The sequence below is a fragment of the Triticum aestivum genome, chromosome 3B (assembly GCF_018294505.1).
Source record: "Triticum aestivum cultivar Chinese Spring chromosome 3B, IWGSC CS RefSeq v2.1, whole genome shotgun sequence".
Lineage (NCBI taxonomy): Eukaryota > Viridiplantae > Streptophyta > Magnoliopsida > Poales > Poaceae > Triticum > Triticum aestivum.
The window spans coordinates 83,738,757-83,762,577 of record NC_057801.1 but is presented as its reverse complement, the minus strand read 5'-3'; the positions used below and the strand labels follow the sequence as shown (position 1 = coordinate 83,762,577).

The window sequence follows — 23,821 nt, the reverse complement described above, 5'->3', positions numbered from 1 at the left end:
TCTTATTAAAATTTCCATAAGAGTTGTTGTAGGAATTACCATAATTATTAGAGAAATTACTAGGGAACGGCCTAGAATTAAAGTTTCCCCTATACGCGTTGTTACCAAAACTGTTCCTACCAACAAAATTCACATCCATAGATTCATTATTATGCTCAATCAAAGTGGACAAAGGCATATCATTAGGATCAGAAGAAACACTTTTATTAGCAAACAATTTCATAAGTTCGTCCATCTTTCCACTCAAAGCATTAATCTCTCCAATCGCATGAACCTTTTTACTAGTGGATCTTTCGGTGTGCCATTAAGAATAATTAACCATAATATTGTCTAGGAGTTTAGTAGCTTCTCCTAAAGTGATTTCCATAAAAGTGCCTCCCGTGGCCGAATCTAAAATATTTCTAGAAGCAAAATTTAATCCGGCATAAATTTTTTGTATATTCATCCACAAATTCAAACCATGTGTAGGGCAATTACGTATCATTAATTTCATCCTCTCCCAAGCTTGTGCAACGTGCTCATGATCAAGTTTCTTAAAATTTATAATATCGTTCCTAAGAGAGATGATCTTAGCGGGAGGAAAATACTTAGAGATAAAAGCATCTTTGCACTTATTCCATGGATCCATACTATTTTTAGGCAAAGAAGAGAACCAAGTTTTAGCACAATCTCTAAGCGAGAACGTAAATAACTTCAATTTAACAATATCATTATCCACATCTTCTTTTGCATATCACACAAATCAAATAAGTTGCTTAGATGGGTTGTGGCATCTTCACTAGGAAGGCTAGAAAATTGATCTTTCGTAACAAGATTCAACAAAGCGATATTAATTTCACAAGATTCAGCATCCGTAGTAGGAGCAATCGAAGTGCTAATAAAATCATTGTTGTTGGTACTGAAAAAGTCACACAATTTAGTATTATCTTAAGCCATCGTGACACACAATCAATCCAACACACAAGCACACAAGAATCAAACAAAAAGAGACGAACGGAAGAGGGGCGAAGAGAAGGCAAAGGTTTTCGAAAATCGTTTTAGAAGAGGGGGAGAGGAAAACGAGAGGCGAATGACAAATAATGTAATGCGAGGGAGAAGAGTTTATGATGGGTACTTGGTATGTCTTGACTTGGCGTAGATCTCCCCGGCAACGGCACAAGAAATTGGCAAGTTGAAGGGTGATCAAATCTTGACTTGACTTGGCGTAAATCTCCCCGGCAACGGCGCCAGAAATCATTCTTGCTACCTCTTGAGCATGCGTTGGTTTTCCCTTGAAGAGGAAAGGGTGATGCAGCAAAGTAGCGTAAGTATTTCCCTCTGTTTTGAGAACCAAGGTATCAATCCAGTAGGAGATGACACACAAATCACCTAGTACCTGCACAAACAATCAAGAACCTTGCAACCAACGCGATAAATGGGGTTGTCAATCCCTTCACGGTCACTCGCAAAAGTGAGATCTAATAGAGATAGTAAAGTAAATATTTTAGGTATTTTTGTTGTATATATTGGAAAGTAAAGATTGCAAAATAGTAAACGAGATGCGATATAAAGGAAAAGAGATGTAATGTAAGAGGAAAGAGACCCGGGGGCCATAGGTTTCACTAGTGGCTTCTCTCAAGATAGCATGTATTACAGTGGGTGAACAAATTACTGCCGAGCAATTGATAGAAAAGCGCATAATTATGAAGACATCTAAGGCAATGATCATGAATATAGGAATCACGTCCATGTCAAGTAGACCAAAACGATTATGCATCTACTACTATTACTCCACACACCAACCGCTATCCAGCATGCATCTAGAGTATTAAGTTCATAAGAGCGGAGTAACGCATTAAGCAAGATGACATGATGTAGAGGGATAAACTCAAGCAATATGATATAAACCCCATCTTTTTATCCTCGATGGCAACAATACAATACGTGCCTTGCTGCCCCTACTATCACTAGGAAAGGACACCGCAAGATTGAACCCAAAGCTAAGCACTTCTCCCATTGCAAGAAAGATAAATCTAGTAGGCCAAACTAAACCGATAATTCGAAGAGACTTGCAAAGATATCAAATCATGCATATAAGAATTCAGAGAAGAACCAAATAATATTCATAGATAATCTTGTTCATAAATCCACAATTCATCGGATCTCGGCAAACACACCACAAAAGAATTACATCGAATAGATCTCCAAGAACATCGAGGAGAACTTTCTATTGAGAATCAAAGAGAGAGAAGAAGCCATCTAGGTAATAACTATGGACCCGAAGGTCTATGGTAAACCACTCACGCTTCATCGGAGAGGCAATCGTGTTGATGTACAAGCCCTCCGTGATCGATTCCCCCTCCGGCAGATCGCTGGAAAAGGCCCCAAGATGGGATCTCACGGGTACAGAAGGCTGCGGCAGTGGAAAAGTGGTTTCATGGCTCCCCCTGATGTTTCTAGGGTATAAGAGTATATATAGGCGAAAGAAGTACGTCGGTGGAGCTACGACGGGCCCACAAGGGTGGGGGCGCGCCCTCCTGCCTCGTGGCCTCCTCGTGGAGTTCCAAACTTCAACTCCAAGTATTCTGGATTGCTTTCGGTCCAAGAAAGATCATCGCGAAGGTTTCATTCCGTTTGGACTCCATTTGGTATTCATTTTCTGTAAAACTCTAAAATAGGCAAAAAAACAGAAACTGGACTGGGCCTCCAGTTAATAGGTTAGTGCCAAAAATAATATAAAATAGCATATTAAGCCCATTAAACATCCAAAACAGATAATATAACAACATGGAACAATCAAAAATTATAGATACGTTGGAGACGTATCAATGCTCAACGCAAACACCAAATAACATTTATTTAGGTTCAACACTAATCCCCAAAGTATAGGGGGTGTGCGATGATGATCATATCAATCTTGGAACCACTTCCAGCATAGATCATCACTTTACCCTCAACTAGTCTCTATTTATTCTGCAACTCCTGTTTCGAGTTACTAATCTTAGCAACTGAACAAGTATCAAATACCCACGGGTTACTACGAGCACTAGTAAGGTACACATCAATAACAAGTATATCAAATATACCTTTGTTCACTTTGCCATCCTTCTTATCCGCCAAATATTCGGGGCAATTCCACTTCTAGTGACCATTTCCTTTGTAGTAGAAGCACTCAGTTTTAGGCTTAGGTCCAGCTTGGGTTTCTCCATGGGAGTGACAACTTGCTTGCCATTCTACTTTGAAGTTCCCTTTCTTTCCCTTTGCCCTTTTCTTGAAACTAGTGATCTTGTCAATCATCAACACTTCATGCTCTTTCTTGATTTCTACCTTCGTTGATCTCAGCATCACAAAGAGCGCAGGAATCGTTTTTGTCATCCCTTGCATACTATAGTTCATCATGAAGTTCCAGTAACTTGGTGATGGTGACTAGAGAACTCTGTCAATTACTATCTTATCTGGAAGATTAACTCCCATTTGATTCAAGTGATTGTAGTACCCAGACATTCTGAGCACATGCTCACTAGTTGAGCAATTCTCCTCCATCTTTTAGGCGAAGTACTTGTTTAAGATATCGTACCTCTTGACACGGGCATGTGTCTGAAATACCAATTTCAGCTCTTGGAACATCTCATATGCTCCGTAGCGTTCAAAACATTTTTGAAGTCCCAGTTCTAAGTCGTAAAGCATGGTGCACTAAACTATCAAGTAGTCATCATATTGAGCTAGCCCAACATTCATAATGTTTGCATCTGCTCCTGTAATAGGTCTGTCACCTAGCGGTGCATCAAGAACATAATTCTTCTGTGCAGCAATGATGATAAACCTCAGATCACGGACCCAGTCCGCATCATTGCTACTATCATCTTTCAACTTAGTTTTCTCTAGGAACATACAAAAAACACAGGGAAGCTATAACACGAGCTATTGATCTACATCATGATTTGAAAAATATTATCAGGACTAAGTTCATGATAAATTAAAGTTCAATTAATCATATTACTTAAGAACTCACACTTATATAGACATCCCTCTAGTCATCTAAATGATCACATGATCCAAATCAACTAAACCATGTCTGATCATCACGTGAGATGGAGTAATTTTCAATGGTGAACATCACTATGTTGATCATATCTACTATATGATTCATGTTCAACCTTTCGGTCTCGGTGTTCCGAGGCCATATCTGCATATGCTAGGCTTGTCAAGTTTAACCCGAGTATTCTGCGTGTGCAAAACTGGCTTGCACCCGTTGTATGTGAATGTAGAGCTTATCACACCCGATCATCGCGTGGTGTCTCAGCACAACGAACTATAGCAACAGTGCATACTCAGGGAGAACACTTGTACCTTGAAATTTAGTAAGGAATTGTCTTATAATGCTATCGTCGTACTAAGAAAAATAAGATGCATAAAAGATAAACATCACATGCAATCAAAATATGTGACATGATATGGCCATCATCATCTTGTGCTCATGATCCATCACCGAAGCATCATCATGATCTCCATTGTTACCGGCGTGACACCTTGATCTCCATCATAACATCGTTGTCGTCTCGCCAACTATTGTTACTACGACTATCGCTACCACTTACTGATAAAGTAAAACAATTACATGGCGATTGCATTGCATACAATAAAGTGACAACCATATGGCTCCTGCCAGTTGCCGATAACTTTGTTACAAAACATGATCATCTCATACAACAATTTATATCACATCATGCCTTGACCATATCACATCACAGCAAGCCCTGCAAAAACAAGTTAGACATCCTCTACTTTGTTGTTGCAAGTTTTACGTGGCTGCTACGGGCTTCTGCAAAGAACCATTCTTACCTACGCATCAAAACCACAATGATTTTTCGTCAAGTGTGTTGTTTTAACCTTCAACAAGGACCGACCGTAGTCAAACTCGAGTCAACTAAAGTTGGAGAAACAGACACCCGCCAGCCACCTTTGTGCAAAAGCACGTCGGTAGAACCAGTCTCATGAACGCGGTCATGTAATGTCGGTCCGGGCCGCTTCATCCAACAATACCGCCGAATCAAAGTAAGACGTTGGTGGTAAGCAGGATGACTATTATCGCCCACAACTCTTTGTGTTCTACTCATGCATATAACATCTACGCGTAGACCTGGCTTGGATGCCACTATTGGGGAACGTGGTAATTTCAAAAAAAATCATACGATCACGCAAGATCTATCTATGTGATGCATAGCAACGAGAGGGGAGAGTGTGTCCACGTACCCTTGTAGACCAAAAGTGGAAGCATTAGTTAACGCGGTTGATGTAGTCAAACGTCTTCGCGATCCAACCGATCCAAGTACCGAACGTACGGCACCTCCGCGTTCAGCACACGTTCAGCTCGATGACGTCCCTCGTACTCTTGATCCAGTTGAGGACGAGGGAGAGTTTCGTCAGCACGACGGCATGGCGGCGGTGATGATGAAGTTGCCGGCGCAGGGCTTCACCTAAGCACTACGACGATACGCCCGAGGTGTGTAACTGTGGAGGGGGCACCACACACGGCTAAAAGATCAACTTGTGTGTTCTAGGGTGCCCCCTGCCCCATATATAAAGGAGCAAGGGGGAGCCAGCTAGCCCTCCAGGGTGCGCCCCACAAGGGGAGTCCTACTAGGACTACTAGTCCTAGTAGGATTCCACCAAGAGGGAGAGAGGGGGAAGGAAGGAGAGGGAGAGGAAAAAGGAAAGTGGGGCGTCGCCCCCCTTCCCTAGTCCAATTCGGACCCAAGGGGGAGGGGGCACGGCCTGCCCTGGCTGCCCCTCTCTCTCTCCACTAAGGCCCATGTGGCCCATTAGTTCCCCCGGGGGGTCCGGTAACCCTCCAACACTCCAGTTTTATCCGGAACTTCTCCAGAACACTTCTGGTGTCCGAATAAAGTCGTCCAATATATCAATCTTTACGTCTCGGTCATTTCAAGACTCCTCGTCATGTCTGTGATCTCATCCAGAACTCCGAACAAACTTCGGTCATCAAAAAACATAACTCATAATACAAGTCATCATCGAACGTTAAGCGTGCGGACCCTACGGGTTCGAGAACTATGTAGACATGACCGAGACACATCTCCGGTCAATAACCAATAGCGAAACCTGGATGCTCATATTGGCTCCTACATATTCTACGAAGATCTTTATTGGTCAAACCGCATAACAACATACGTTGTTCCCTTTGTCATCTGTATGTTAGTTGCCCGAGATTCGATCGTTGGTATCATCATACCTAGTTCAATCTCGTTACCGGCAAGTCTCTTTACTCATTCTGTAATGCATGATCCCGTGACTAACTACTTAGTCACATTGAGCTCATCCCGCAACTAACTCATTAGTCACAATGCTTGCAAGGCTTATAGTGATGAGCATTACCGAGAGGGCCCAGAGATACCTCTCCGAAACATGGAGTGACAAATCGTAATCTTGATCTATGCCAACCCAACAAACACCTACGGAGACACCTATAGAGCATCTTTATAATCACCCATTTACGTTATGACGTTTGATAGCACACAAAGTGTTCCTCCGGTATCCGGGAGTTGCATAATCTCATAGTCTGAGGAACATGTATAAGTCATGAAGAAAGCAGTAGCAATGAAACTGTAACAATCATAATGCTAAGCTAACGGATGGGTCATGTCCATCACATCATTCTCCTAATGATGTGATCCCGTTCATCAAATGACAACACATGTCTATGGTTAGGAAACTTACCCATCTTTGATTAACGAGCTAGTCAAGTAGAGGCATACTAGGGACACTATGTTTTGTCTATGTATTCACACATGTACTAAGTTTCCGGTTAATACAATTCTAGCATGAATAATAAACATTTATCATGAAATAGGAAATAAATAATAACTTTATTATTGCCTCTAGGGCATATTTCCTTCAAAACCTTCTTCTTCTTCTTCTTCTTCTCCAAAATGACCTAAGTTAGCTCTAATATGCTTAGTTACCTAGGTTAGCTCAATAAAGACCTATACTTAGCTGCTTTATATAAAAAATGGCATAATATGCTTAGTTCACTCAAAATGGCATAATTAGCTAGGTTATCTCCATTTTACCCAAGTATGCTTACTTCTTCTTCTAGTCTTCTTCTTCTTCTTCTAGTATTCTTCTTCTAACTTTCTTGTTTCCCATTTTGCAGATTTCATTTACTTCACGGAAGCTTGCATGGATGGAGTGCTTCTTTTCCCTTTCTGCTTTTATTTTGTATCGATTAACAATGTGGAACTTGTTATATGGATGGATAGGTGTTGGATGAACAATGTGAAACTATTGTAATATGTATGGATGGAACTATGTGTTGGTTATGTATGTATATACGATGAAACTTGTGTGTTGGATATGTCAGCTGTGAAATTTGTGTGTTCAAACTTGTGTGTTGAAACTGAATGAATCTAAAAAAAACAGGGGCTATACAGGCTCTTTGTCGTCCACTGGCAGACGACAAAGAGATTTGCCATCAACCAGTAGACGGCAAAGCTGCCACGTGGCAGCTACCTGTGCAACCTGGGGGGCTGGCCTATTTGGTTACTTTGTCGTCCACTGGCTGGCGGCAAAGATGAAATGGTCTTTGACGTCCGCCAGCTGACGGCAAAGCGCACCGTTAACCCCTAACGGCCATAAGCTGCCACGTGTGTCGTCCAAGTCCTTTGCTGTGGGCTGGCAGACGGCAAAGACCATATCATCTTTGCCGTCTGCCAGCAGACGGCAAAGAGCCCTTCGCCGTAACCTATTCAGCCGGACCTGTTTGCCGTCTGCTGACGGACGACAAATTAAGGCCTTTGTTGTCCGCCAGGCATGCCTTCGCCATCAGCCACGACGGACGGCAAAGTGCCTGATTCCTGTAGTGGCAGGTGGTTAGGCTGAAGATGAAGATGGTGAATACAAAATGGTTGGAGGAGTAAGAAGAAGATTTGGCCGCTTATTCCTGATCCAGCCAAAAATAAATTGAGGTGCCTGATGGACATGCAACCCCTTTCCTAAAGTTACCATGTGTGATTTACTTTTGCTTCGTGATACTTTAGAAAATCCAAGGTGAGATATATTGGCATTCCCGTGAATCAACAACATGATCACTGTGTGAATTTTCTCGTTATCAGTTTTGTTCTTTTTTCTTTATCGTTCTCGTGTTCTGGCATCGTCATGAGCAAGTCACACTATGTCTGTACGATGATGAATACCGTCACATTAAGAGGGCCCTAAGAATATCTCTTGAATACCGTCACATTAAGAGGGCCCTAAGAATATCTCTTCAATGTTGGCGGAGCAAATCTTAGTCTTGAGGTATCAAGTATTTTGTCATACTCCCTCCATCCGAAAATAACTGTCTCAACTTTGTACTAACTCTAGTACAAAGTTGTACTAAGGTAAAGACACTTATTTCGGGATGGAGGGAGTACTTTTTTGATGCACTTGTAAGTTGCCGTTATGACCACCCTATGTGATGTTTAATGACCTCAAAGTACATCATTCGGTGTGAATGTATCAATACTCTAATGGTCTAAGAAATTATGCAAATGTTAACTTTTCTTTGCTATAAACTATAAACTTATGATGAAAGACTTAGCATGACACACAATTTTGGTCACTTCAACACAAGTGATTTTTTAACAATATGCCATCAAAGTTGCCGGCATCCTCGTTACATTTAACTTATGCCCATGATTCAGAAAAATGAAAGCATCATTCAACATTTGAGCTAGCTTTAGAGGCGAGACTAGAAATCTATTTACCGTTTATTATTTCATATGTGCATATGAGTTTTCTCTGAGCCTCGTGGTTATTGCAGACTCGAGAACCACTGCAGTTATATCATTGAACATAAACATTAATTACGAACACGAAATAAATAATAAATTTTATTGTTGCCTTTTGAATTGGACTCTGAATGTAAAGTTAACTGAAACTACTTATACTGTGAGCTTATTTGATACTGTGGATTTTATGTTTATAGCATACTGTTTGACGTTTGTCATCTGCGTCGTCCATTTACTTGATCGGACGGTGGACGAGATCTTCCGAGCCCCAATAGGTGCCGCTTCGTCACCGACGAGGTCCGTCTACCTCGGTGGTGTTTGAATCGATGGCCACATGAACGCAGCCAAGTCCGGCGGCCGCATGCTCGCGCGGCGCGGCGGCGCCCCGTTCCCCTGCCGCGGTGCCGCGTCCGCCGTGCCCGCGGCCGCCGCAACGACGCCCCAGCAGGTCTCCCACTACCTCGCGAGCAGCCCGAGGGTGACCTGGGAGGCGCTCTCCGCCTCGTTCCCCGCCGCCGCGGCGCCCGAGGGGCACGTCGACGCCGTGCTCCTCTCCCTCGCCAGGAACCCCAGCCCCTCCTCCGCCGAGACCATCGCCAAGAACGCGCACAGCTTCTTCCACTGGTCCGCCGCCGCCTCGTCGCCGTCCCCCCACTCGCTCCGCTCCTACTGCCTCCTCGTCCACCTCCTCGCCCGCGCGGCCCTCATCAGCCACGCCTCCGTCCTCCTCCAGTCCGCCATCACCAGGCACTCCTCCTCGCCCGCTTCGCACTTCCTGGACGCCTTCTTCGCGGCCTACGAGGACAGCGGCACCGCCGCGACCACCCGCGGCCTCCACCTCCTGGTGCACGCCTACGCGCAGCTCCGCCTCCCGGAGGAGGCCCTCGAGGCCTGCCGGTACCTGGCGCTCCGCCGCGTGCTCCCCTCCCTCTCCGCCTTCAACGCCGTGCTGCACGCGGCGCAGCGCACCGGCCGGTTCCGGGTCGCCTGGGAGGTGTTCGAGCTAATGACGCTCAAGCGGGTGTACGCCAGCCAGGCCACCATCGAGCTTGTCGTCGGCGTGCTGAGCCGGGAGGGCGCACTTGCCAGGATGGCGGCCCTCGTGGAGAGGATCCACGGCAAGAAGTGCGCGCCGGGCGTCGTGGCGCACGTCGCGCTAGCGCTGTGGATCTTCGAGGAGGGGAGGACAGAGGAAGGGATCTTGCTCCTCAGGAGGATGCTGCAGAGGAACATGGTGTTCGATGGCGTTGCTTACTCGCTGATGGTGCATGCCCACTGTCGTACTGGTGATCTGGAGTCGGCACAAGAGCAGTGGGACGACATGGTCCGACGAGGCTGTCGCCTGAACCCATTTGTGTATACTTGCCTCATCGGAGTACATTGCCGTGAAGGCAATGTCAGTGAGGCCATGCGGTTGCTGCAAGAAATGCTGTCCAGGGGGTTGAAGCCGTATGATGCTACATACAGTCACCTAGTCACCGGGTGTTTTAGACATGAGAGGACAGATGAGGGGTCGGAGTACTTTGACAAGATGCTCCATGAAGGCCTTGTGCCGGACATTGGGACTTGCAATGAGATCTTAGAGGCGATGTGTGGTGCTGGACAGGTCGGCAAGGCGAACGAGTTGGTGACGGCAATGATCGACAAAGGAACTATTCCTGGTCAGGATACATACCGTAAGCTCATTGATGGGTACGGCAAGGTTGGTGATGCGGAAGGTGTTGTCAAGATTTATTATGAGATGGAGCACAGGGGACTTAACCATGGCATTGAAGTTTTTACCTCCCTGATCAGTGGCCTGTGCCGGTGTGGGAATCCAAAGGAAGCTGAGAAATTTGTGTCCGTGATGGAAAGGAAATCGCTGGCTCCGACTAGTGACATAGGCGATATGCTGATCAGCAGTTACTGTGAGAAGGGCAACACTAAGAGCGCACTTCGGTTATATGACAGGATGACTGCACAGAGCGAGAAGCTAATCCCCTCTGCGGATACGTTTATGATGTTGGTGAGAAGAGTCATCAAAGTAAAGACATAGTTCCCGTAATACCTGATCTTGCAGTTAGATGTTTTGTGTTTGATGGGTGAAAAGCTAAAGGGGGCTGAAGGATAGGCGAAGGTAAAGAAGGAGAAGGTGGCTATTGGATGTAATAAAGTCTTATATTATGGGACGGATGGAGTATACTCTACATATTGCACTTATTGTACCTTTGCAAAGGCAATTGTAAAAGTAGGCTAGCCAACAGCGAACCACCACAAGGCTGCTGAAAATAAAAGGACATGTGAGGAGAAATTAAGACCTCCCTAACTCCCGAGAACATGAAACCTGCCCTGCGAGTGAGGGGAGGAATTACAAGAGAATCCATTTTTCTTTTCTCGCCTTGTAAGGCGAACAATCTGAGATTCTAGTTGGATACATGTTATTTTCTGCTTGTGTGCAAGTGGATGAGGCCAACCTACGATGCAGATCAAAACCAAATGCCGCATCCCTTGGAGTCCAGACAAGATTATTGCAAACATAACTACTCTATGAGTGTATATGCTGCTCCTAGGACCTTTTCAATGCAAAATGGATCACTGGATTTCTGCTTGCCTGTTACTGCATGGATTTGTTCTTCTGTGAAGCACTAATGAACTGAGCAGGAACCAGTAAATGGTAATCTTTTTCCAGTGCTGATGATGACATAATGTATGATAACATTTTTAATGCACTGAACCATTATAATGTCATTCACATGTCTATAGCATTGTTCAGTGTCATCTATCAAACTGACTCTGAATTCATTTATTGATTCAAATCTTGCTGATGTTCAGTGCTTTTAAGTTTTCTTGATCTCATTCTTTTCATATTGTGAAACGGAAGGCCTCATTTCAGTCAACAGTTAACTTCCTACATTCTGCTTGACCTAATTATAGCCTGCCCTCTTTGCTTTTGGCATGTTATAAGTCTGTATTTCCTGGCATGTTATAAGTCTTGTTCTCTACTTAAATGTGCGCACACCTGTAGGTGATATGGGGCTGCATGACTGTGTTTAAGGTTGGCAGTAGGATTCTATAAGGCATATGACAAATAGCGTCTGTATATCTTTAGGTGATGGAACATTAAAGATAATAGCTAATTTTGTTTGCTGGACTGGTTAATGAAAATTGAGGGCTTTCGTTTTCAAAATCAGGCTATTTGTAATACTCTATGAGTGTATTACAGATAGTGTAATGAACATGCTGTTGTCATGTGACATCTCTTATAAGATATTTTTTTTGTTCAAGAAATACAAAGTTTGCTGTCATTTAGTTTGCAGTTCTTGGATCTTTTGTCTATTGTACATGTGTGTAGGTTCTGGTATATGACCCAACATCACACCTCAGCGGCACACAGTTTTTATCGTGTTGGTTTTCTACTGCAGCAACCAATGGATCTGCTATGCAGAAGACACAGGTTTGTCACCAGCCAAACTAGTTCTTGATTTTCACTTATGCTGCTACTCTGTGCTAGATGTCCACGAATCTGATGCTAGCTCTTAATCACTTGAGCGATTGATGTGTCAAGAAAATTAGGCTGATCGTGCTCCGGTGGCCTCGGTGCTAAGCGAGGGGGATCCAGCCGGGCAGGGGAGCGCCTTGCGGGAACTTGCGCGCAGGAGGGGAGGGCAGGCCGTGGCATGCTCTGCAAGGACACGTGGGGCCTGATGGCTTCAGGTATGACTTGTCTATACTCAAAGTGGCCACTATGACCAAAACCTATATGAATAAAAGTCTTCATTAACTCGCCTCCTTTTCATGTTACCTTTTTATTTGGAGCCAAGATGAACTTTCATCCTAGCTCAAAAAGAAAATGAAAAATCTTTCACCAGCTGTCCATACGCTGACGGTGTTTGGCTAGACACCTGGTTGGCATGGGGGTCCTCCAGCAACGTCTTCCTCTCTTTGATCCAGATTTAGTAGAGGCTTCAACCCGGTCATGACAAACCATCTTCCTCACAGCTAGCTAGGGCCCATGGGCTAGTGAATGTTCATTGTAAGATAGTCATGAGCCGAGCTAAAGCTCAACCTGGTGTACGTGACCGCTGACTACACCAATGGGTATCGCTCCCCCCTCGGTTTGGCTCCACCCCTTGACCCCTTCAGGCTCCGGGTGAAATTTTTGATCTGCAGCAGCGTTGAGGATATGTTTTTGTAATTAGGATTTTATCAACACCTTGTATCGATCTTGACTGATTTGGCATTTAAAGTTGTGCTGCAAAGCCATTCATCTAGAAAATGATCGCACTCTAGGAAATCTGAATTCTAATAGTGACTGGGCACTCATAATTAACAAACTCTCATTTATAAAAAAAAATGTACGTCCATTGTATCGAAGCACTCTGATTGTCATCCATGGCATGCCATAAGGACATCCCCAACAATTAATGGGCATGTGCCAACCGTGGGCCATGGTCATATGAAAATGCACAAGGAAACTGATAATACAGAACGGAATACAGTGTCAGTTCCGTGGAACTGGTTGGTGCAGATACCAGCAGCATGCGTGCTCGGGTGTCCAACTGAATTTCTGATAAGGGCACATCTCAGCAAAATGTGACTTTTATTTTTTATTTTTCCCCATCTCATCTCCATTTTTATTCCTTTTTCTTTCACAGTGGGTCCACATGCCATCTATGCCACATAACCTGAGTCAAGATAGGGACCATTCTTTGAATGTATTTGAGTCACCATGGTCTGTAGGGGCAGGCTAGCTTGATTACGACTTGGTACAAATTTCCAAAAAGAGCTGCCAGCTCCCATTGACCGACTCCAGAAACCAGATGCATGACCGGTAACATGTGGCAGAGGATTGCCACTCCATACATACGATATCTCAAGCCTAGCCTTGCTCCTCCCCATCACCACATGTATGAACAGCAATATTCTCTCATGAACATTGCGTCCAAAACCATGTTCCAGATGTGCATCATGGTGGCCTCCCTTCTCATCGCCTCAGGGGATGTTGCGGCTGCTAGACAACAACATGCTCTAATGAGAGGTATTACTATGAACTTTCCAGTGCTAAGTTATGCAGTTCAAACATGCATCAATCTGGAAATAACCTTGGTGGAGTGCTAGATGTTTGTGTTACTGCATGCCTGCATCTAATATGAATAAGTTGTTCAACAGGCTTCGTTTTGCTGCGGATGCTTGTGATAGCCAACCTCTGGATAATATGCAGCGGCAGTGTTCAGAAACAAGTTCTCCTGCCAGGGTTCAGTGCCTCCGAAAATGATTACATCCATAATAATGCAATTTTTCTGGTGTCCAATGGCACTGTATATGGCTTGGGCTTTGTGTCCAGTAGTGCATCAGCGAGCAACTCCTCCTATCTTCTCTCAGTGGTGCACCTACCCTCCTATACTGTCATCTGGACTGCCAATGCTAACTCTCCTGTTTCTAGTATGGATACCTTTGTGTTCGACAAGGATGGTAATGCCTACCTGTGGTCTCAAGGCTCCACCATCTGGACTGCCAATCTCTCCGGCAAGGGCGCCTCTATTCGGCTGCTGGACTCTGGCAATCTTATAGTGCTCGGCAAAGACGGCTCTTCTCTTGTATGGCAGAGTTTCAGCTATCCAGCGAACACACTTGTGTCTGGCCAGAGCTTCACTGATGGGATGACACTTGTGAGGCAGTCCAGCACACACAACATTAGTTATACACTTGGGATCACATCAGGGGACATGAGGTTGTACGCAGGCTTCCAGAACCCCCAACCTTACTGGTCTGCGCTGCAGGATACAAGGTTGATCGTGAACATGGATGGAGCCATTTACTCTTCAAACCTCAGTTCAGCTTCGTGGTGCTTCTATGATAAATCAGGGTCTCTTCTATCAGAGCTTGTCATTGCGCAGCAGGGTGATGCCAATGACACGTTGATTGCTGTCCTCGGCGAGGATGGATCCCTTTCCTTCTACATCCTACAGACTACCTATGACACAAACACGACTGCTCTCCCAACCCCAATCCCGGAGGACTCATGTGACATGCCAGCCGAGTGCAGCCCCTATTCCGTTTGCATTAGTGGAGCAGGATGCCAGTGCCCGTCAGCACTTGGCACCTTTCCAAACTGCAACCCCGGTCTCATATCACCATGTAACTCAAAAGAGGACTTTCAGCTAGCTCAAGTCGATAGTGGAGTTGGGTATATTGGCACTAGGTTCACCCCGCCCTTGGCTAGAACAAACATCACAGGATGCAAGGACGCATGCATGAGCAATTGCTCGTGCATTGCCATGTTCTTTGAGCAAACTTCAGGCAATTGCTTCCTTTTCAACCAGATCGGTAGTTTGCGCGAGAAAGATAGAAGGGAACCTGCTTCTGTATCTTTCATCAAGGTATCTAAAGTTGGGAGTGGCGGTGGGAGGCACACCGTCATTACTGTTGTCATTGTGGTCGTACTGTTGGTTGTCATAGGGGTCCTTGTTTATGTTGGCTTCAGCATTTATCGTCATCGTTGGAGGCAACCTTCACCCTCACAAGAACAAGACGATGGGTTTCTACAGACGATATCTGGAGCACCAATGCGGTTTACTTACACGGAGCTCCGAGGTGCTACAAACAACTTCGCTGACAAGCTTGGTCAGGGAGGATTTGGATCCGTGTATCTCGGAACACTCCCAGATGGGAGTAGCATTGCTGTAAAGAAGCCGGAGGGCCTAGGCCAAGGGGAGAAAGAATTCCGCTCTGAGATGACTACAATTGGCAACATCCACCATGTCCATCTAGTTAAACTCCGAGGCTTTTGTGTCGAGGGGGCACAAAGGCTTCTTGCGTACGAGTACATGGCCAAGGGGTCTCTAAACAGGTGGATTTTCAGTAGTACAGTGGATGGTCCCCTTCTAGACTGGGATACAAGGTTTCACATTGCACTTGGAACAGCAAAGGGGCTGGCGTACCTCCATCAGGACTGCGAGTCCAAGATTATACATTGTGACATCAAGCCTGAGAACGTTCTACTTGATGACAACTTCCATGCAAAGGTAGCTGACTTTGGGCTTGCCAAGCTGATGAGCAGGGAGCAAAGCCATGTTTTCACCAGGCTCAGAGGCACACGGGACTATGTTGCGCCCGAGTGGATCACTAACTACGCCATCTCAGATAAGAGCGACGTGTACAGCTACGGGATAGTCCTGCTTGAGATAATCAGCGGAAGGAGGAGCTTCGACCCCTTGGAAGCCTCGGAGAAGGCCCATTTCCCACCCTTCGCTTTCAAGAAGCTGGAGGAAGGCGATCTTCGCAATATCGTCGATGCCAAGTTGGCGTACGACGATGGAGATGGCCGGGTGGAGATAGCTATCAGGGTTGCTCTGTGGTGCGTTCAGCAGGATTTCTCCCGGAGGCTTCCAAGGGGTCGAGAGTTGTCCAGATGCTTGAAGGCGTCTGTGATGTGCCACAGCCGCCGACGTCCTCGCATGTTGTGGACCGGCTCCATCCGAGTGCTTTCAAGCCGGCTGATACTCTACTTTCAGCTGTGCAGCTGTCTAGTCCCAGATGATATGCTGGAGTAGATGACTGGTTGCACCCCCGGCGCGCAAGTCCGTCGGCTACCCCTTGTTTTGGCAGCATACTGTATCTCGGTAAAGTGCTGTATTTCCGGTCTGTAGCTCTGTGTTTCTGGAGCTGCTCTTCTGCTTTGTTGGCTTGTTGCTAATGTTGGTTTGATTTTGCCGGTCTTTTAGTGGATATGCACGGGGATAGTAGGTTTTCGCCCCGTAGGATGCGTTTGACAGCGAATGCATCGCAGCAGATTTCCTACTAGTGCCATAACTCGTTTTTCTCTTGGGAAACGTTTACAATCGGTGTGCCGGCGGAACTTTTGCGCCGGTCCGCTGCACGCGCGTGACGTGGACATGGGTCCCACGCACGTCTTTATCCCAGCACTGCTAGTCCACAGAAATCTTATCCCTTCGAGAGCTCGTCCACCTGCATCGCTTCTTTCCTCTCCTTCGTGCCATGGCCAGCAACCAAGCTAGACCGGCGAGGCTGCTTGCGTCGTCGTCGCCATAGCCAGCAACCACCCCAAGATTTCCTAGGCTGGCTCCGTCGGCACTGCTCCGGCGAGCGCCACCATCCTCCTCTGCTGGAACTGCCCTCCTCCTAGTCCTATGGTTGCATCACCGAGGAGCAGACAGCGAAGCTGGAACCAGCCCTTTTTTTGATACAATCGACCAACGCAAAAGCTGGAACCATTGTTGGTTTTTGCTTCAACCAACAAGCGAGCTGGAACCACAACTGATTTTTGCTACAACTGCATCGCATTTTTGCTACAACCAGCGTCGATATTTGCTACAATCGGTGGCTGTGCAGTTTTGTGGCCGGCGACGACAAATGGATGCAGTTGGAGATTAGGAAGCTACAACCGTGCTTCGGAAAAGCTATGAGAGGCTACAAAAATGTTTCAGCGGGGTGAACTGACATGTTTGCATCGAACGACGGCGAACTTGTGGCCGGTGATGGCAGGCAGCTTCAACCTACGACTAGCAAGCTGCAACCGGCAGAAGTAAATGTTACAACCATACATGCACGAAGCTACATCCATGTTATCCAGATGAAGCTTTTTTCATCGTCGGATGAAGCATTTTTTGTTGCCAGATGAAGCTTTTTAGTGATCCTGGAAGACGTCCTAGAAGGCGTCGGGAGGAAGAAGAAGCAGTCAACTACCTGCGCCTGCGCGAGCGAGATTAGCGCCACGGGGCGAGATGGGGAGGCGTGCGCGAGCGAGATTAGCGCCAGGGGCGAGATGGGGAGGCGTGCGCGAGCGAGATTAGCACCGCGGGGATGGAGGGAGTCGTTGCCGCTCGTGCGCGCGAGGAAGGGGGCGATCTAACGGCCCGGGCGAAGCGATCGGACGTTGGGCATTGGACCGGCCGAATCGTTCGGCCGGCGCACCGGCGCTGATCAGTTGCCTTTTTTCTTTCTGTCTCATCTTGGTGCTCCGTGAGTTGTAAGCAATTATAGTTGCGATCAATTACTGGGAAGGGACAAGCCCACTTGACAAAAATAAAAAGTATGGGTATGCCAAAACCAGGTGCGCTTTGAAGAAAACTTTTAAATGGCAGCCGCAATAGCGGTAGCGTCTCAGGTTGTGCTAGAAAATAATTTGCATGGCTTTTTAAACATAGTACAATTGAAGTCGCTCACGTACACGAGCATATACTTATCCCTGTGAGCACTTTCAAGAGACTAGGCCGGCATAACATCTTGAGATTTTACAAAGTCACCATAAGCGTCTCGCAGACGACGGGAACGTCTCCTCCCATTCAACGTACACCGCCGGAAGCCTGAAATAAAACCAGAGAAATGCGAGCACCAATGAGTCTAGGACTTGAACCCTGATGGGCTCGGATACCACTGTCCTACCAAGCATCGGACCACAGATTGGTTCAAAAATAGTGTGTTTGTAATGATGTGGGTGTAATATCAGTTGTCAGGGAGAATGGCGTTTTGGAGGTCTTTATTTTTGAAATATTCAAATTCAAACTTTTGTGTTTCAAAAAATTCTGAAAAAATATGCGTGTATGTAAGGATGTAACCCACATGTGTGTAAAAATTCGTGATGAAATACGTTCAAATATGACCTGTACAAAAAAGACAAATTTATGGCCTGAGAGGATGAATAGTATCATGTATTAAACAGCCTCAGATTTGTCTTTTTTGCACGGTCCTCATTTCAACGTATTTTGGCCTGAAAATTTACACACATGTGTGTTATGCCTTCATGTATATCTGTATTTTTTTTCAGAATTTTTCAAAATGGAAAAAGAATGAAATTTGAATTTTGAATCTGGAGGCCTCCAGTGAGCTCGGTCACCAATGGCAGTTTCCGGTTGTCAGCCCGCTATATCATCCCCTATCCGCAACATTGCCCTCTATGTATGTGCTTATTATATGAAAATACCAAATATGGACCGACCTCCATGAATGCCTTAATCTGGAAACTAAAAAAGTTCAAACTACTCAGTATCAAAAAATTCTGAAAGAAAATACACATATACCTAGAAACATGGTGTACGTGTGGAAGGTTTTTAGGTCGAAACAGTTAACATGAGAGCTACCAAAAAAAAGCAAATCTGCGGCTCTTTACGATATGTAATGTTCATCCTCAAAATCTACTCTTTTTTTTTGCAACTCTGAAATTCAAGGTATTTTATCCTGAAATTTTGCACACATTTTTTTAAAGAATTTTTTGGAGCTGAAAAGTTTGAATGTGGAATAACATGCGGTATACGAGTTGGACTTGGACGGAGTGGCTAGTAGGGTGCGTGCACTCCTTGGAATAACATGAGGTATGGCAAAAGATGACGATGCCATCCATTGGTAAAACCAGGGGACGTGCAACTTGTTTCTCCAACGGGGGATGTCATGCCATGCCATCATGTCTATCACTCCAACCAAACCGTGGTACCTCGCAAAGTCCACCGAAAGTGGCCGCCTCCAGTTTCACTGCAAGCCGTTGAAAAATCCATTCCCCTTTTCGAACATTCGTGTGCGACGCGGCTCCGTGATACCGGGGTAGCCGTGCAGTGGACATCTCTCCCATTGTTTAGTGGGCATCTCCCGTTGTTTTGGCAGCGGCGCCGAACCCGCCCTCCCAAAACCGTTGGCGCCCACCCCACCTATAAAACCCATCACCACAACCAAATTCACCACCATCACACACCAGCAAAAATATTCCAAAGACGCAAGAAGAGGCTAGAGAGAGCCACAGTCCACAGCACCACGATCGATCGATCTCCAACAACTCCGGCGATCGGAAGGGAGGAAGAGGAGGATGCGGATGAGCTGCAATGGGTGCCGGGTGCTCCGCAAGGGGTGCGGCGAGGGCTGCACCATCCGCCCCTGCCTGGAGTGGATCCGGAGCGCCGACGCGCAGGCCAACGCCACCGTCTTCCTCGCCAAGTTCTACGGCCGCGCCGGGCTGCTCAACCTCCTCGCCGCCGACGGCCCCGGCCTCCGCCCGGCGCTCTTCCGCTCGCTGCTCTACGAGGCGTGCGGCCGCATGGTCAACCCCGTCTACGGCTCCGTCGGCCTGCTCTGGTCCGGCCAGTGGGAGGCCTGCCAGGCCGCCGTCGAGGCCGTGCTCAAGGGCCGCCCCATCGTCCGGGTCACCTCCGACGCGCCCCTCGCGGCGTGCGACATCCGCCACGTCGCCAAGGCCGACCGCCCTGCCGCGTCTCCGGAGGCCGCCGCGGCGGCCGGCACGGTCCTCGGCGTCTCGCGCGCCGGGCGCACCGGGTTCAAGCGCGCGTCCTCCTCCACGGCCAAGCCCAAGTCCAAGAGCTTCTCCGGCGCCAAGCACGACGGTGGGCTCGACCAAGCGCCGAGCCACGAGGAGTCCGCCGGCAGCCACGACCACGGCAGCCACGTTGAAGACGACGGCATGGCAGTCGAGCAGGCGAGGGAAGAAGAGTCGTCCGAGGGCACCGACGTTGACGCGGGCTCGCACGTGAGCCAAGCAGAGCGCAGCCCCGTGCCGCCGGTGGCCCAGGACGAGGAGGCACATGACGACGAAATCGGGCTGGAGCTGACGCTGGGGTTCCAGCAGGTCACCCCGCGCGTGGTGGCGAGGTCGCCGCCGGCAGGGGCACGCTTCGGCGCCAGCAGCTCGAGCGCCGAGTCCCGCCACATCGGCCTGCTGCTTGAGCTGCCCGTGGCATAGAGACGCGGCCGGCGACAGTACCGCCCTTGAACTAGCTGAGAAGTCATCAGTTTTGGGATCGTGTCATGCACCTTCGTGGTTTTTGTCTTTTCCCCATTTTAGAGTAGAGAATAGTAGTAGAATCTTGTACCTTGTTCATCTGCTGAGTGCCTTGTTGTTAGGCCTCTCTGGATATATCTTTCGGTATATTACTCATAGGAATGACAATAGCTATGATGTACTGATTTCAAGTCATTAGGTCTACGGCTGCTAAGGCTGCCACCTAGTTAAAAAGTCTGATATGGCAAGGTAATTAACAGAAAAGAGATGAGGGTGGTGACCCTAAAAAGAAACAATACTAAGCGCGAGAACCTAGGCAAAACACTTAAATGAAAGAATCTCACCAATGCATGAAGAATTTTAGTTGCAAAACCATTAAATAAAGGATGCTTTAGCACCAACAAGTTAAGCATCTACGCATTAGGGGTTTTAGTTGCTAAAGTTTTTAATATGCTTAGCACCTCATGTAAGTACCAATGCATTGAAAGTAGGCTTAGAGCAACTGTCATATGGCTTCAGTCGGCATAATAACTGCTAGTATAACGATTTTGATCCGAAATAGCATAGCACTTTAGCAAAGTCGTTATATGTCTCTCAGTCGATATAATTTAAGGAGCTCGCTCCACAACCGAGCTCATAGCCTCCATATGTTTGAAGACTGTGAAGACCAAGTTTGGAGCTCGCTCCAAATCCAACTGCACGCGGGAAGTTTCTTCTTCTTATGCGCCACATGCGAGATTTGAATCAACCCAACCTCCAACGCATCATCGACGACGGGCACCCGGCCATTAATGACACGACCGCTCCATCGGATTCCCGTGGGAGCCCGTAAGATGGTGCCATGTGGCATCATCTCTTGGCTTGCACGTGAGCAGACCGAGGAGCCGTTTGAGCAGTCGGGAGCGCGTGTGAACATGACGTGACAACATTTTCATTGCGAGATGAGCCCCTTCACCACTCTTCATCAGCTGCCTGCCGCCTCCCCAACTGCCCTCTTTATGGCGCCCGAGTCGCCCTATAAAAGGTCGGCGCCTTCCACTCTCTCTTATATGTTGCCCTATCCAACGCCTCTACCCGCCTCCAATCCACCACTTCAGCTATATTGGTGCACTGGCAGAAGTTCCCCCTCGTCTTCAGTTTTGGGGATGAGATGAAGGTGAAGAAGTCGACGGGTGGACCCCTTAAAGGACCAGATGAACGTAGCCTTGGAGGTGGGTGCACAGATGGACACACGAATGGAGCAGTAGATTTGAGCCCGCGCCCACCCTTGCCTTTGCCGACGTAGATGAATGGCCGACCTGGGACAACCTCGCCAAGGCGCATTTTTGAGCCATCGAGGCCCGTATTGCCGCATTCTACGCCCGCAGAGGCGATGGACGTGCCTGTGGCGAAGGACGTGGCCGAAACTATTATCTAATTATTAGTTTATAGTTAAACTAATCATGGTCTATCAATGTAAGTCGAACTATAACCCAATTTTTGTCCAAAAATATTAAGAATGAAGTCGGAGTAAACTCTGAATCAAATGTTTTTTTAATTTTGGATTTTGGGGGAAGAACTGTTGTAGTAAATGACAAGTGAGATCCACATATAAGACAATATGAAGGTTGTCCTTTTGGCGAACCTATGTTTCCGCACAGCCACCACGGCCTTCATATACATATGAAGAGCCCTCCATATACCATATGGCAACCACATAGTATATGGCAACTCTGTTAAAGTTGCTCTTACAAGCACATATGTGCCGAATTGGAGAAGCAACATAAGTGGAGAAGAAGAACGCGATGGTGTAGCCCTTCGCTCTGTGCTGCATGTGGAGAAGGTGTGGGAGAGAGATGATGACATGTGGGCCCTACGCCAGCCTAATAATTGAGTCGAACAATGTGAGTTTCCCCATGCCACTCCATCACTTAACAGTCGGATCCATGTCAGATTTTGTGTCCTATTAGTTGGGTGGTGTTCTTTGAAAAACAGACCGCAATTGTTCTGGTTTTTAGCAATTTAGTCCTATTTCGGCTACCTGCTGTGTCTTTATATTAAGGGGCCAACTTGCAGCTAATTTTTTTTAAATAATACATTTTTTAATTAATTTGCATAAATATTACGCCGATATTTTTATTTTCAAAATAATACACTGCATCCTAGTTGGCCCACCGCAGGCCGATTGGCTTCCAGTCAGCCCGCAGCAAGCCGACTGGGACTAATTGGCTTGCTGCGAACCAATTAGTCCCAGTCGGCTTGCTGCAGGCCAACTATTCTCTCCGTCCGTGAATAGGTGTACATCTAAGTTTTGTCCTAAGTCAAAGTCTTAAAACTTTGACCAACTTTATAGGAAAACGTAGCAGCACTTATGACACTAAATTAGTATGGCTAGATTCGTTTTGAAATGTACTTCCATAATATATCAATTTGATGTCATATATATATTACTACTCTTTTCTATAAAGTTGGTCAAAAATTATAATCTTTGACTTAAGACAAAAGCTAGATGTACACTTATTCATGGACGGAGGGAGTAGAAGTCAATCAGCCTGTGGTGGGCCGACTAGGTGCATGTGGCCATTTTTTTTTCTGTTTTTGGTTTTAGTTGTTGTTTTCTATTTATTCTAGCTATCAAATGAACCTGGTTTGTGTTGACACTTTTTCCATAAATTAATAGCAATATTAACAAGCCACATATAAATTTTCATAATTTTTGGAAAACCACATATTTACAATTGCATTTGATAGCTCCTAGTGAATATAGATAGGGTTTAAATTTATCTATCCAAATTGCTTTTTTTTATTTTTATAGATGTTAAAATATCGAGGAGAATAGTGTAAAATTTTCTATGAAACAATTTGAGAATACTTTTTTGGCTTATGAAACAATTTGAAACAATTTTTGTGAAACAATTTTTGTGAAACAATTTGAGGAAAAATATTTTTTGGCTTATGAAACAATTTGAGAATACTTTTTTGGCTTATGAAACAATTTGAGAATTTTCCTCAAATAGTTTCTCAAAAATTGTTTCAAATTGTTTCATAAGCCAAAAAAAATTCCTAAAACAAATTCACAAAAAAATTTAAACCATTCTCCTCGATATTTTAACATTTATAAAAATAAAAAAAATCAATTTGGATAAATAAATTTAAACCCTATCTATATTCACCAGGAGCTATCAAATACAAATGTAATTATGTGGTTTTCCAAAAATTATGAAAATTTATATGTGGCATGTTAATATTGCTATTAATTTATGCAAAAAAATTCAACACAAACAAGATTCATTTGAGGGCTAGAATAAATAGGAAACAACAACTAAAACCAAAAACAGAAAAAGAAAAATGACCA

General features: G+C 45.9%; 2 protein-coding genes and 1 pseudogene across 2 annotated transcripts; all 3 read left to right on the top strand.

Moving 5' to 3' along the window:
- Positions 1–9,038: 9,038 nt before the first annotated feature.
- On the top strand, positions 9,039–13,015 carry LOC123068765 (pentatricopeptide repeat-containing protein At1g66345, mitochondrial). The gene is made up of 3 exons (XM_044491414.1): positions 9,039–11,418; positions 12,097–12,198; positions 12,310–13,015. The coding sequence occupies exon 1, from the start codon at positions 9,100–9,102 to the stop codon at positions 10,798–10,800; it is 1,701 nt and encodes a 566-aa protein (XP_044347349.1). The 5' UTR covers positions 9,039–9,099; the 3' UTR covers positions 10,801–11,418; positions 12,097–12,198; positions 12,310–13,015.
- Positions 13,016–13,243: 228 nt separating this feature from the next.
- Positions 13,244–19,304, top strand: LOC123068764 (G-type lectin S-receptor-like serine/threonine-protein kinase SD2-5; annotated as a pseudogene).
- Positions 19,305–19,438: 134 nt separating this feature from the next.
- Positions 19,439–20,678, top strand: LOC123068766 (LOB domain-containing protein 42). The gene has a single exon (XM_044491415.1). The coding sequence runs from the start codon at positions 19,561–19,563 to the stop codon at positions 20,446–20,448; it is 888 nt and encodes a 295-aa protein (XP_044347350.1). The 5' UTR covers positions 19,439–19,560; the 3' UTR covers positions 20,449–20,678.
- The last annotated feature ends 3,143 nt before the right edge of the window (positions 20,679–23,821 follow it).